The sequence below is a fragment of the Sus scrofa genome, chromosome 3, assembly GCF_054392235.1.
Source record: "Sus scrofa isolate SSC_HxYL_T2T_F1_AM1 chromosome 3, Sscrofa_HxYL_maternal_Yorkshire_Landrace_v2.0, whole genome shotgun sequence".
Taxonomy (NCBI): domain Eukaryota; kingdom Metazoa; phylum Chordata; class Mammalia; order Artiodactyla; family Suidae; genus Sus; species Sus scrofa.
In genome coordinates, this window is record NC_139385.1 from 30,771,897 (window position 1) to 30,787,031 (window position 15,135).

Here is a 15,135-nt window from a genome sequence, read left to right on the forward strand (position 1 = left end):
GAAATGAAGGGAGTTCCCATTGTGATGTAGCAGTGATGAATCTGATTAATATCCATAAGGATGCAGGTTTGATTCCTGGCCTTGCTTAGTGGGTTAAGCATCTGGCGTTGCCATGAACAGTGGTATAGTCGCAGATGCAGCTCATTGCTATGGCTATGGCATAGGCCAGCAGCTACAGCTCTGATTCAACCCCTAGCCTGGGCACTTCCATATGGCCTATGTGTGGCCCTAAAAGGAAAAAAGAGAAAGAGTAATGAAAATGGGGACGTTACTACTCACTCTACAGAAATGAAAAGGATTATAAGAAAGTTCAATGAACAACTAATTTCATGCCAACAAATTGGATAACCTAAATGAAATTAACAAATGCCTACCAAGACACAAAACCTACCAAGACTACATTCTGAAGGAATCTCAATAGACCAATGACTAAGGTTTGTCCATAAGCAAAAAGCTCCCAACACAGAAAAGCCCTGGACCTGAGGGCTTCACTGATAAATTCTACCAAACATTTAGACAAGAACGAATACCAGTTCTTCTCAAACTTTTCCAAAACGTTTAAAGGAAAACACTTAACACTTCCTAACTCATTCTATGAGGCCAGCATCACCCTGTTACCAAAACCAGGCAAAGATATGACCAAAAAAAGAAAATTATAGGCCCATATCACTGATGAACATAGATACAAAAATCCTCAGCAAAAAACTATAAAACAAATCCAACAACACATTAAAAAGGGTCATGCACCATGATCAAGTGGGATTCATCCCAGGGAAGCAAATATTCTTCAATATCCTCAAATCAGTGTGATATACCACATTAACAAACTGAAAAATAAAAAACCATATGATCATCTCAATAGATGCAGAAAAATCTTTTGACAAAATTCAACACCCATTTACGACAAAAAACTCTGTAGAAATCAGACACCAAAGCCAGACAGAGACACTCCAAGAATAACATAGATAATTAAAAATATGTTCATAAGAACATTAATGCAAAAATTCCCCCCAAAATACTGGAAAACCAAATTTAACAGCATATTAAAAGGATTATACCCTGTGGCCAACCAAGATTTATTTCTGTAATGCAAAGATGGCTCAATGTATGAAAATCGATCAATGTGTAATACATGTAATACAATGTAATTACTAGAATGAAGGAAAAAACACATTTCAATTAATACAAAAAATGATTTGACAAAATTCATGAAATCATGATAAACAACATACAACAAAATAGGAATAGAAGGATACTACCACACAATTTAATAAAAACCATATATGAAAACTCCATAGTGCACATTATAATCAATGATGAAAGACTTAAAGCTTTTCAACTAAGATCAAAAACAAGAAAAGAACGCTTGCTTTCACCACTTCTTTTTTTTTTTTTTTTTTTTTTTTTGTCTTTGTGCCTTTTTTAGGGCCACTCCTGCAGCATATGGAGATCCCCAGACTAGGGGTCTAATCAGAACTGTAAGCCACTGGCCTACGCCAGAGCCACAGCAATGCAGGATCCGAGCCTCATCTGCTACCTACACCACAGCTCACGGCAACGCTGGATCGTTAACCCTCTAAGCAAGGGCAGGGATCGAACCCGAAACCTCATGGTTCCTAGTCGGACTCGTTAACCACTGCGCCATGACAGGAACTCTCGCTTTCACCACTTCTATTTAACATGGTACTGAAAGTTCTAGTCAGAGTAATTAGGCAAGAAAAAGTAATATAAGAAAGGAAAAGGTAAAATTATCTCAGTTTGCAGATGACATGGTCTAATATGTAGTAAATCCTAAGTATTCCACCCACACAAAAAAACTCTGTTATGAACAAATTCAGCAAAGTGGCAGCACACAAAATCAGTTGCATTTCTGTACACTGACAATGAACAATTCAAAATCTAAATTGAGAAACTTGTGCCACTTACAACAGCATTGCAAAGAAGAAAATACATAGGAAATAATTTAAAAAATAAGATGATAGACTTCTACAATGAAAAATATAAAACATTGCTTAAAGAAATTAAAGAACACATAAAATAGAAAGACATCACAAGTTCATGGATTGGAAGACTAAATATTGTTAAGATGTCAATACTACCCAAAATGATTTACAGACTCAGTGCAATTTCTATCAAAATCCCAATTACATTTTTTCAGAAATATAAAAATCCATCCTGAAATTCGTATGGAATTTCATACCAAAACAGTCTTGAAAAAAAAGAACAAAATTGGAGAACAAAGAACACTTCCTGATTTCAGAACTTACTGCAAAGCTGCAATAATCACAACAGTGCTTAAGTTCACATCAGTACTCACATAAAGATAGATACATAAACCAATGAAATGGAATAGAAAGTCTAGATATAAATTCTTGCATGTATTATTAATGTAGAAAGGACAGTAGTTTTCAACTAATGGTACCAGGAAACCTGGATATCCACTTGCAAAAGAATGAGGTGGGACCCTAACTGAATACCCTATACCAAAATTAACTCAAAACAGGAGTTTCTGGATTTCCCGTCCTGGCACAGCGGAAAGGAATCCGACTAGGAACGATGAGGTTGAGGGTTCGATCCCTGGCCTCGCCCAGTGGGATCCGGCATTGCCATGAGCTGTGGTTTAGGCCAGCAGCTATAGCTCTGATTAGACTCCTAGCCTGGGAACCTCCATATGCCTCAGGTATAGCGCTAAAAAGACAAAAAAAAAACAAAAACAAAAAACAGCAACAGGAGTTCCTGTTGTGGCACAGCAGAAGCGAATCTGACTGGTATCCCTCAGGATGTGAGTTCGATACCTGCCCTCAATCAGTGGTTCAGGGATCTGGCATTTCCCTGAGCTGTGGTGTAGGTCACAGACATGGCTCGGATCTGGTGTTGCTGTGGCTATGGCATAGGCTGGCAGCTCTAGCTCTGATTTGACCCCTAGCCTGGAAACTTCTATATGCTGTGTGTGTGGCCCCAAAAACCAAAAAAAAAAAAAAAAAATTAAAACAGGTGAAAGACCTAAACATTAGAACTAAACTTAGAAAATTTCTTGAAGAAAGCTATTTGGCAATTATTTCTTAGATATGACACCAAAGGCACAGTCAACAAAAGAAAAAAAAATAGACTTCATGAAAATTAAAAACTTTTGTACATCAAAAGGCCCTATCAACAGAATAAAAAGGCAACCCATAGAGTGGGAGAAAATATTTGCAAATCATTTTTATGATAAAGGATGACTATCCAGAATAAATAGAGAACTCCTAGAATTTAACAATGCAAAAATAAATAACCTAATTAAACAATAGGCAAAGGACGTAGATTTCTCCAAAGAAGTTAGACTAATGGCTAGTGAGCACATGAAAAGATGCTCAATATCACTACTAGGAAAATGCAAATAAATAAAAACCACAATGAAATATCACCTTATACATATTGGATGTATACTATGCAAACAAAAACAGAATCAACAACCAGAAAGAACAAGTACTGACAAGGATGTAGCAAAATTGGAAACTTGGTGCACCGTTGATGGGAATGTAAAATGGTATGGTTGCTATGGAAAATAGTTGTCAGTTCCTCAAAATTAAATATAGGCTACCATATGACTTAGCACTTCAACTCTGGGTATCTACATAAAGGAATTGAAAGTGGGGACATCAACAGTTATTTGCATCCCCATGTTCATAGCAGCTTTATTCACAGTAGCCAAAGCTGGAAGCAGCCCAAGTATCCATCAAACAATGAGTGGATAAAGAAAGTGTAGTATATACATAGAGCAAAAGAATATTCATCCTTAAAAAAGAAAGAAATTCTGATACCAGCTACAACATGGATGAACCCTTGAGGACATTATGCTGAGAGCTCTAAGTCAGTCAGAAAAGGACTGTATGATTTCACCTCAGACATATCTAGATGAGTCAGATTTGTAAGGACAAACAGCATAATGTCGTTTGTGAGGCTGTGGGGAAAAGAGTCATGAATTAATGTTTAATGGGTACAGAGTTTCAGTTTTGCAAGATAAAAAAATAGTTTTGGATATGCCGTGGGGGTGGCCTTAAAAAAACAAAAAAATAGATAAAAATAGTTCTGAATATATATAGTGATGATGGTTGCACAATAATATTAATGTATTTAATACCACTAAACATTAAAATGGTTAAGATGGTAATTTTTCTACAATGCATATCTTACCATAATGAAAACCTTTTTTTATTTTAATGTTTGTGTATGAAGGATCTGGTAGCAGATGGCCACGCAGCCAATAACAATCCCCTCTCCAGGCCCCTCAGAAACAAAACTACCCAATTCATATCTGTTGCACTCTGCAGCTTTTCCTGAGATGCCTTTTCTTGCTTTTAGATGAAATCAGGGAAATAGAAGAGCAGAAAAGTGAATTATCTGAAGGCCTGACAAGCCAACAGATCTTCCTCTGGCTGCAAGGTCTATTCCTCTTTGCTTTGGTGTGGACGGTGGCCGGCACCATCAACACAGACAGCAGAAAGAAATTTGATCTCTTTTTCCGTAACCTGATCATGGGTATGGATGATAACAACCCAAGACCCAAAAGCGTCAAACTCACCAAAAACAACATCTTTCCAGAAAGAGGTAATTTAGTACCGGTTTGTTTAGTCTTACTATTAATGGTTTGGGTCATTTGTTCCAAAATCAAGCAAACTCCGTGGCCCATGTAAGGCCTTTACAAAAGCTGAGGAAAATTCTGTTGCTTGCTTGGCAGATTCACTTGTTCAGAGTTGCCCCTTGTATGTAGAGATGAGTGACCCTGAAGTCAGGGTCTTATGGGTTATTTTACTTCTAAGTTTTAATTTAGGAAAAAAGTTAATATAACCTTTTTCAAATTACTCATAATCTCATTATTCTAACAGGCTGCAAGAAACAGCATGAGAAATATAGCCACTTTCACTTTTCTTATCCCTTTCTAGTCCCATTCTATGTGTTTTCACATGTCATAGCATATGGTGATTATAGTATTAATATTTCCTTTAATTTTGTCATTATAATCTAATATTATATTGAAATGTGTATAATTTTGCTGCAGGCATTATCCTCAAAATGATCACTTTAATGATGTATTCATATTTTCTTATATTTGTGAGATCATTTACTAAAAGATTGAAAGTTGAAAGATGTTTATTTTCTTTCAAGTGACTTTTACTTTTTTTTCTAATCACCCAAGTAATACATTATATAAAATTTAGAAACGACAAAGAAAGGAATAGGAGAAAATAAATAGACCCACTATCCAGAAATATTCACTTTTTACATATTTTCTTCCAGTTTTTTCTGTATTTCTATAGCGCAAAAAAAAAAAAAAAGGAATCATACTACATGTACATTCAAATAGTTTTGCATTTCTTTTTTTGCCTCTTTAGGGCCACACACACTGCATATGGAGGTTCCCAGGCTAGGGGCCCAATAGGAGCTACAGCTGCCAGCCTACGCCAGAGCCACAGCAACACAGGCTCTGAGCCGCATCTGTGACCTACACCACAGCTCGTGGCAACGCCAAATCCTTAACCCACTGAGCAAGGCCAGGGATTAAACCTGCAACCTCATGGTTCCTAGTCAGATTCGTTTCCACTGTGCCACGACGGGAACTCAAGTTTACATTTCTTATTATAAAAGAGTATGTGAGGGGCCGTGAGGTAGCTCCCCGGGGTGATGGTAACTGTTGTATATATTGAAACAGATTTGGGGTTACAGAGATATGTGTGTTTGTCAAAACTTGGTGAATGTGGAGTTCCCTTTGTGGCTCAGTGTATGACCCGAAGCGGTATTTCTAAATCATATGTAATTCTATGTTTAATTTTTTGAGGAACTGCCATAATGTTTTTCATACAGATTGCACCATTATACACTTCTGCCAGCAGTGCACAAGCATTTCAGTTTCTCCACAGCTTCGTGTTTTGTTTTCTTTTGTTTTTTAGAATAGCCGTCCTGATGGATGTAAAGTTCATTATTTAAGAAAAAACATGAATTATCATATAATAAAAAGATGTAATTTTGGAGTTCCTTTTGTGGCTCAGTGGTAAGGAACCTGACTAGTATCCATGAGGACCGGGGTTTTGATCCCCGGCCTCGCTCAGTGGGTTAAGGATCTGGAGTTGCCGTGAGCTGTGGTGTAGGTCGCAGACATGGCTCGGATCTGGTGTTGCTGTGGCTGCGGCGTAGGCCGGCAGCTACAGCTCTGATTCAACCCCTAGTTTGGGAACCTCCATATACATATTTGCTTAATCCATGATTATGTCCTTAGGATAATTTCCTATAAATAGAATTACTGAGTCAATAAAATTTTAAAGCTTTTGATTGCTAAATTTCCCTGGTGCTCTCACCAACGCTCTTTCCATTTTTTTTTTTTTTTTTAAATCGTGGGCAATTAGAAATGTGAAAATGATACCTCATTTTAACTTTCCTCTTTTTAAATATTTTATTATATTTAAGAAGAGTTGAAGTATAATATTATATGTTATAGGTGTACAATATTTGCAAATCACAATTTTTAAAGGTTATACATCATTTATATTTATTATAAAATATTTGCTATAGTCCCCATGTTGTGCAATATATCCTTCTAGCTTATTTTATAGCCAAAAGTTTGTAGCTCTTAACCCTGTGTTGCCTCTCTCCCATTCCTCTCTTCTCTGGTAACCAGTAGTTTGTTCTCTACATTTGAAAGTCTGCTTCCTTTTTGTTATGTTTACTAGTTTGTTGTATTTTTTAGATTTCACATATAAGTGATATCATATAGGACTTGTCTTCTCTGACTTATTTCACTTAGTATAATGCCCTCTAAGTCCATCCATGTTGCTGCAAATGGCAAAATGTCATTCTTTTCATGGCTGAGTAGTATTCCACGGTGTAGGAATACCATATCTTTACCTATTCATCTGCTAATGGGCACTTAGGTTGCTCGGCAATTCTAAATAATGCTGCCATGAATACTGGTGCATGTATCTTTTTGAATTAGTGTTTTTGTTTTCTTTAGATATATACCCAGGAGTAGGATTGCTGGGTCATACAATAGATTTTAGTTTTTTGAGGAACCTCTATAATGTTTTCCACAGTGGCTGCACCAATTTATATTGCCCTCAACAGTGTTCAAGTGTCCCCTTTTCTCCACATCCTCACCAACATTTGTTATCTGTGGTCTTTTTGATGACAGCCATTCTGACAGATGTGAGGTAGTACCTTATTGTGGTTTTGGTTTACATTTCTCTGATGAAGAGCAATGTTGAGTACCTTTTCAGATGCCTTCTGGCCATCTGTATTTCCTCTTTTAAAAAATATATATTCCAAAACAAAAATTTTTTAAAAAGAGAAATAAATAAATAAATAAAATGTTTATTCCAGAGTTCCCGTCGTGGCACAGCAGAAATGAATCTGACTAGGAACCATGAGATTGTGTGTTTGATCCCTGGCCTTTCTCAGTGGGTTAAAGATCCAGTGTTGCCGTGAGCTGTGGTGTAGATTGCAGACACAGCTCAGATCTGGTGTTGCTGTGGCTGTGGCATAGGGCAGCAGCTGTAGCTCCGATTAGATCCCTAGCCTGGGAACCTCCTAGGGCTGCAGATGTGGCCCTAAAAAAGCAAAAAAAAAAAAAAAAAAAAAAAAAAAAAAAAAAAGTCTATTCAGTTCCTTTGCCCATTTATTAATCAGGTTTTTTAATATTGAGTTACATGAGCTGTTTATATATTTTAGATAGTAACCCTAGTCATATCACTAGCAAATATTTTCTCCCATTCAGTAGGTTGTCTTTTCATTCTGTCCATGGTTTCCTCTGACGTGCAAAAGCTTTTAAGTTCCATTAGGTCCATTTGTTTAGTTTTGCTATTGTTTCCTTTGCCTTAGAAGATAAATTTAAAAAAAATTATTGCTACAGTTTATGCCAAAGAGTATTCTGCCTAGATTTTCTTCTAGTTTTATGATTTCCAATCTTACATGTAGGTCTTTAATTCATTTTGAGTTTACTTTTGTGTATGGTGTGAGAAAATGTTCTGATTTTATTATTTTACATACAGCTATTTTGTTTTCCTAGCATCACTTACTGAAGAGACTGTCTTTTTTGCCACTGTATATTCTTGCCTCCTTTGTCATAGATTAATTGACCATAAGTGTTTGAGTGTATTTCTGGGCTTCCTCTTCTGTTCCATTGATATATGTGTCTGTTTTTGTGCCAATACTATGCTGCTTTGATGACTGTAACTTTGTAGTATAATCTGAAGTCAGGGAGCATGATGCCTTTACCTCTGTTCTTTCTGAAGATTGGCTTGCTATTAGAGTGTCTTTTGGGTTTTCATACAAACTGTTAAGAATTATTTTTCTAGTTCCATGGAAAAAGTAAATTGGAACAGCCACTGTGGAAAACAGTGTGGAGGTTTCTCACAAAATTAAAAATAGAACTACCATATCACCCAGCTTTTCCACTCCTGGGTATATAGCCAAAGAAAATGGGAACACTAATTCAAAAAGATACATGAACCTAATATTCATAGCAGCATTATTTACAATAACCAAGATATAGAAGCAACATAAATGTCCATCAGCAGGTGAATTGATAAAGAAGATGAGGTATATACTGAAATGGAATGCTACGCTGCTGCAAAAAAGAATGGAATTTTTCCATTTGCAACAACATGGATATACCTGGAAGTTATTATACTTAGTAAAGTAAGTCAGACAGAAAAAGACTTCAGGGATTGTTTCCTAATTTCTCTTTCTGAGAGTTTGTTTTTAGTATATAGAAGTGCAGCTGATTTCTGTATATTAACATTGTATCCTGAAACTTTACCAAATTCATTAATGAATTGTAGTAGATTTTTTGGTAATGTCTTTAGAATTTTCTTCATATAGCATCATGTTATCTGCAAACAGTGGTAGTTTTATATCTCCTTTCCAATTTGGATTCATTTATTTCTTTTTCTTCTCTGATTGTTGTGGCTAAGACTTTCAATACTATGTTGAATAAAAGTGATAAGAATAGGTATCCTTGTCTTGTTCCTGATCTTTGGTGAAATGCTTTCAGCTTTTCACCATCGAGTAAGATGTTAGCTGTGGATTTGTCATAACTTTCTGGAGAGATTTTTTTAAATTATAAGTGGATGTTGTATTTTGTTGAAAGCTTTTCTTCATCTATTGATATGATGCTATGGTTTTTATTCTTCAATTTGTTAATGTGATATTTCACATTGATTTGCAGATATTGAAAAATCCTTATATCCCTAGGATAAATCCCATTTAATCATGGTATATGATCCTTTTAATGTATTGCTGGATTCAGTTTGCTAATATTTTGTTGAGGATTTTTACATCTATGTTCATCAGTGATATTGGCCTTTAGTTTTCCTTTCTTTGATATATTTGTCTGATTTTGGTATCAGAGTGATGCTGGCCTCAAAGAATAAGTTTGTAAGTGTTCCTTTGAAATTTTTTGGAATAATTTGAAAAGGATAGATGTTAACTCTTCTCTGAATAGTTGGGAGAATTCACCTGTGAAGCCCTCTGTATCTCTTAACTGCTTATTGTGGGTAGAGATGGTTTTACCACTTTTGACTTTTAACCCCTCTACTCACTTTGTATGTGGGTGATTTCCTACCTTTACCATATGTTTGCCTTTACCAGTGACTTTTTCTTTTCATAATTTTCTTATTTCTAGTTGTGGACTTTTCTTCACCTATGGAAGTTCCTTTAACATTTGTTATAAAACTTGTTTGGTGGTACTGAATTCTTTTAGCTTTTGCTTCTCTGTAAAGCTTTTGATCCCTCCATCAAATTTGAAATAAATCCTTTCTGGGTAGAGTATTCTTGCTTGCAGCCTTTTCCCTTTCATCACTTTAAATGTATCATGCCACTCCTTTTGGCCTACAGAGTTTCTACTGAAAAATAAGCTGATAGCCATATTATAGGAGTTCCCTTGTATGTTATTTTTTTTGTTTTTCCCTTGCTGCTTTTAATATTCTCTCTTTATCTTTAATTTTTTGTCTTTTTTATTATAGTGTGCCTTAGTGTGATCTTTTTTGGGTTCATCCTGCATAGGACTTTCTGCTCTTCCTGGTTTGGGGTGACTGATTCCTTTCCCAGTTAGGGAAGTTTTCAGCTATTATGTTTTCAAATATGTTCTCAGCCCCTTTCTTGCTCTTATCTCCTTCTGGGACCCCATCTAAGCTAATATTCTAATATTATTGTGCTTGAGATTGTCCCAGAAATCGCTTAAACTGTTCTCATTTCTTTTCATTCTTTTCTCTCTTTTCTGTTCAGCAGCAGTGATTTTCACCACTCTTTCAGCTCACTGATCCACTTCTATGTATCATTTAGTCTACAGTTGATTCCTTCTAGTATATTTTTATTTTAGTATTCTGTATCTCTGGTTGTTCTTTATATTTTCTAACTCTTTGTTAGAAAAAACTTCTTACTTCTTGCTCTGTGCATTCCTTCTTTCCCCGAGGTCTTGGATCATCTTTGCAATCATTGCTCTGAATTCTTGGGTAGATTGCCTGTCTTCCCTTCACTTAGTTCTTCTTCTGGGATTTTATCTTGATTCTTCATCTGGAACATGTTCCTCTGCTACCTCATTTTGTCTAAGTTGCTATTTGTGTTTTTATGTATGTAGTAGGTGAGTTACATTTCTTGACCTTGAAGAAGTGGCCGTCTTTAGGAAACATCCTATGATTGCGTTACTTTGAGCAAGTTCCTTAACCCTTCTCAGTTTCCTCAGTTATAAAATGAGGACAATAACATTATGCATTCATGGTATTATTATAAGAATTAAATGGGTTAACACATGTAAAAACACTTATAATAAAACTCAGATTACAGAAAGAGTTAAATAAACATTAGCCACTATTGCTGTCCTCATCATCCTCATCTCTATTAGGTCATCCATCTTCCTCTTTTATTTAATTTTACATTTTCACCTAAGCCTGTTTTCTCTTTATGGCCTTCTGCTCCTATTTCATTAAAGAACATATCTTTTTACACCCTATTTAGAATACCAAATAGTTTCCAAAAATTTGGTTATGAGTCCTGCATTAAAAAGGGTTTAGCAATATACTCTTCAGGTATAATTTCCATATTATATTCCTTTACACTGCAATACTTTTTAACAGGCTTCATGTGTTGTTTTCTGCTTCCCCCATCCTATAAGATCAATCTGTTCATGCTCTGTGTCAGCAAATTGGTATATGAAGTGCCCTTGACCCCAGTCTTGGTTCACTTTGTGACATCTTTACTTCCCTTCTGCAGCTGGAGAGCTAATGATGTGCACAGCTTCCAAGTTTTCTAAGTAACTTTGCCTGATAACATTTCCTGTCTTCTGTGATGGATTCATCTCCCTCCTTTCACATCCTGTTCAGTTTACTCAGCATAAGAAAAACCATGATCTCCAGCAAGTACTGCACACTAGTTTCTTCATATATTTTCTATTGCAACAACTCAAAAGTAGGCTTGATTCTGAAAAAGCTGTTTGTAAAAGTAAAGGACACCTTATAAGTGGTCAATATGAACATATCCATGGAAAGTTAAGCTTTAGTTTGTCTCCATTGTAATCGTACATTTGTCCACCTGCTGGTTTTCAAAATCCTCACTACTTTTGGACGTGATCAGGGTAAATGATATGCATAACCCCCCCCCTTAAAAATAAACCCAGATGCTGTAAACCCTAGAGTCAGGAACAATGGGATGGCCAAGATCCAGTGACCACATGTAATCAACTAATGCCATCTGTCAGAGGCAGTCTTTTTATCTGTTTCATCTGTGAACATTCAGAAAAAGGGACACTTTTCAACAGAGGCAGCTGTGGATCTTTACTTTGGAAGACCATACCTCACTGAATTTAAGGTGCCTCTCCTGTTTCCTTCTTCTTACTCATTGTGGTCTGGGACCCTGCTGCCCCTGCCAGCTATAGAAAGATGGCCTGGTAAGACAAGGGTGAGAAAAACATGAAACAGTTTTCCCAGGGCAAAGGAACAGCTGCCTCACCTTCTGTGTGGGGTGTCACTTGTATCTTGCACACTGGAGAGGCCACTGGCACATAACCAGTGAGCCTGTTGCTCTTCTCATGTAGTGTCTCTCTCTCTATCTTTTTTTTTTCTTTTTTGTCTTTTTAGGGCCGTACCCACGGCATATGGAAGTTCCCAGGCTAGGGGTCCAATCAGAGCTGCAGCTGCAGGCCTATGCCAGAGTCACAGCAATGTGGAATCAGAGCCTTGTCTGCAACCTACACCACAGCTCATGGCAACACCAGCTCCTTAACCCACTGAGCAAGGCCAGGGATCAAACCTGCCTCCTCATGGATACTAGTTGGGTTCATTATCTGCTGAGCCACAGCAGGAACTCCACATAGTCTCTTGAGGTAGAATTTCTCAGCCCAGTTCATCTACCATCTAGTAGTAGCTCATCTCCTATCTACTATCTAGATTCTGCCTGGATTCTTTCAGTCTGTGTTTAATGACATTATTCCACTTCTCTCTTGTGTGCTTTCATAAGTATTTCAGTAGGAAAGCACAAAGCTCCTAGCCAGAACCCATTTGAATCCAAAGATAAGTTTTAAGTGCCAAGTGTGAATTCTTTTTTGAGGTGTAACTTACATACCATAAAATTCACTCATTTAAGTGAACAAATCTGTGGGTTGTAGTAAATTTACCTAGTTGTGTAACCTTCTAATCCAATTTTAGAACATGGGAACATTGTTAGACCATTCATCACCCCAGTCAAATCCTTCATGCCCGTTTTCAATTAACATTCCCATCCTCAGCCCCAGGCAACCACTCATCTGCTCTCCATAGATTTGCCTTTTTTGGACATTTCAAATGCATAGAATCATGTGGAATATAGTCTCTTGATCTGGCTTTGATTATACTTTCTTATTACCATCTTAAAAAACTTAAAATGCCTTTCTAGACTTTCAACATGGGTTCAGATCCTTATGGTGAGAGGTCCAGGGACATTGTTTTCTGGGCTTTTCATGATCTCAGAGCCGTGGGGTGAAAGGATCTCTCAAACAGGTGCTGAAGGAACTGCGTTGGGGAGCGTACACTAAAGAAAGCCGTCCTTTCAGGAATTCTCTCAAGATTGGGTTCACGTCATCTTACATTGATTTTATTTGTCCAGAAAATGCTACAGCTCCCTTTATTCACCCATCCATTGTGTGTCCTTTGAAAACTCACGTCTCTGTTGACGTTTACCTTACTCTCCCAAGTGGAGGAGAGGAAAACAGAGCTGGGGTAGCGGGTGGCCAGAGATGATGGAATTAATTTGTCTCCTTGGATTTCTGCTCTTCTCCCCATTCCACCCCTCACCCCTTCTAGAGTGTGAGTGAAAATCACAGAGCAAACAGAAGGGAGCACTGCTCTGATGAGGGCCAAAGAGACCTAGAGTTAAATGTTCTCAAGTGCCTCTCTGTGCCCACAGCTGAATGTCTGACACATATGTCCATTCACTTTCCACAGAGATTCTCTCAGCTTGATGTAAAAATCAGGCCCCTTTTTACAGATTTGCAGATAGTAACCTTGGCCAAAGTCACATGGCAGTAAATCCACTTTTGTTTAATTGTGCCTTTTCTGTTTGACCTAAATGTTCCCGTATCAAGCCACAAATTAGCTCTAGCTAATAACATCAGCAAGGGAAAGGGATAAATGCTTTTCTGAATCATGCTTTTTGTGTCTCTTTTTCTTTTATTGTGAAAGCAATTCAATTCTATTAAATAAAAGTAATCAAAAATATTTTTTGTTCATACCACCCTATCACAAGTATTTCAGTTTTCAAAAAATCTTTTCTCTGCCTTGTCCATCTGATCCTTTTACATAGTTGCCAAAATGGTGTAAATTACCTTTTTTATTCTATTTTTATCTGTGATCTTTTTTTTTTTTTTTTTTTTTTTTTTGTCTTTTTGCTATTTCTTTGGGCCGCTCCCACAGCATATGGAGGTTCCCAGGCTAGGGGTCGAATTGAAGCTGTAGCCACCAGCCTACACCAGAGCCACAGCAACGCGTGATCCGAGCCACGTCTGCAACCTACACCACAGCTCACGGCAACGCCAGATCCTTAACCCACTGAGCAAGGCCAGGGACCGAACCCGCAACCTCATGGTTCGTAGTCGGATTCGTTAACCACTGCGCCACGACGGGAACTCCTGTAATTGTTTCTTAAAAGCGTTTTCTATCTATCTATCATCTCTCTATTTCTGACTATCATTTTTTTAGTATTTATTTATTTATTTATTTATTTTTGCTTTTTAGAGCCATACCCGCAGCATATGGAGGTTCCCAGGCTAGGGGTCCAATCGGAGCTACAGCTGCCTCCCTACACCGCAGCCACAGAAACTAGGGATCCGAGCCATGACTGTGACCTGCACCACAGCTCAGAGCAATGCCGGATCCTTAGCCCACTGAGAGGCCAGGGATCGAACCCACAACCTCATGGTGTCCACCCATGCCACAACGGGAACTTCAAAGCTTCATTTTTTAATTTTTCTATTTTACTTGAGTATTAATTGGGTATATATCTCACTATCTTCCTCTTAGTTTTAGAGGAATTCTAAAATTTAAGTCATTTCATCTCTTTTTTTTTTTTTTTTTTTTTTTTGTCTTTTGCCATTTGTTGGGCCGCTGCTGCGGCATATGGAGGTTCCCAGGCTAGGGGTCTAATCGGAGCTGTTGACACCAGCCTACGCCAGAGCCACTGCAACGCGTGATCCGAGCCGCGTCTGCAACCTACACCACAGCTCACGGCAACGCCGGAACCTTGACCCACTGAGCAAGGGCAGGGATCGAACCCGCAACCTCATGGTTCCTAGTCGGATTCGTTAACCACTGCGCCACGACGGGAACTCCATTTCATCTCTTTAGAATGCACATCTACTTCATTGCCCCTAGTTCTTTTTTTTCTTTTCCTATTGTAGCTTCAGGTGTACAGCAAGGGGGTTTCAGATAGGTAGATATACATACACATATACGTAATGAATATACATACATACATACATACATACATATATATATATCTTCTTTTTCAGATTCTTTCCCATTATAGGTTATTACAAGATGTTGAATATTGTTCTCTGCTATCCAGTAGGTCCTTGTTGTTGGATCTGTTTTAGATATGTGTATCTGTTAACCTCAAATCCTGGTGTATCCCCCTTTC

The 15,135-nt window shown here is 37.5% G+C and overlaps 1 protein-coding gene across 2 annotated transcripts in view; it reads left to right on the plus strand.

Moving 5' to 3' along the window:
- Positions 1 to 15,135, plus strand: part of DNAH3 (dynein axonemal heavy chain 3) — a 215,527-nt gene that overhangs the window by 115,062 nt on the left and 85,330 nt on the right. For both annotated transcript variants that reach the window (XM_021086503.2, XM_085017379.1), the window contains one exon: positions 4,345 to 4,590. In XM_021086503.2, coding sequence (XP_020942162.2) covers positions 4,345 to 4,590 — 246 coding nt within the window. The remainder of the gene's footprint in view (positions 1 to 4,344; positions 4,591 to 15,135) is intronic.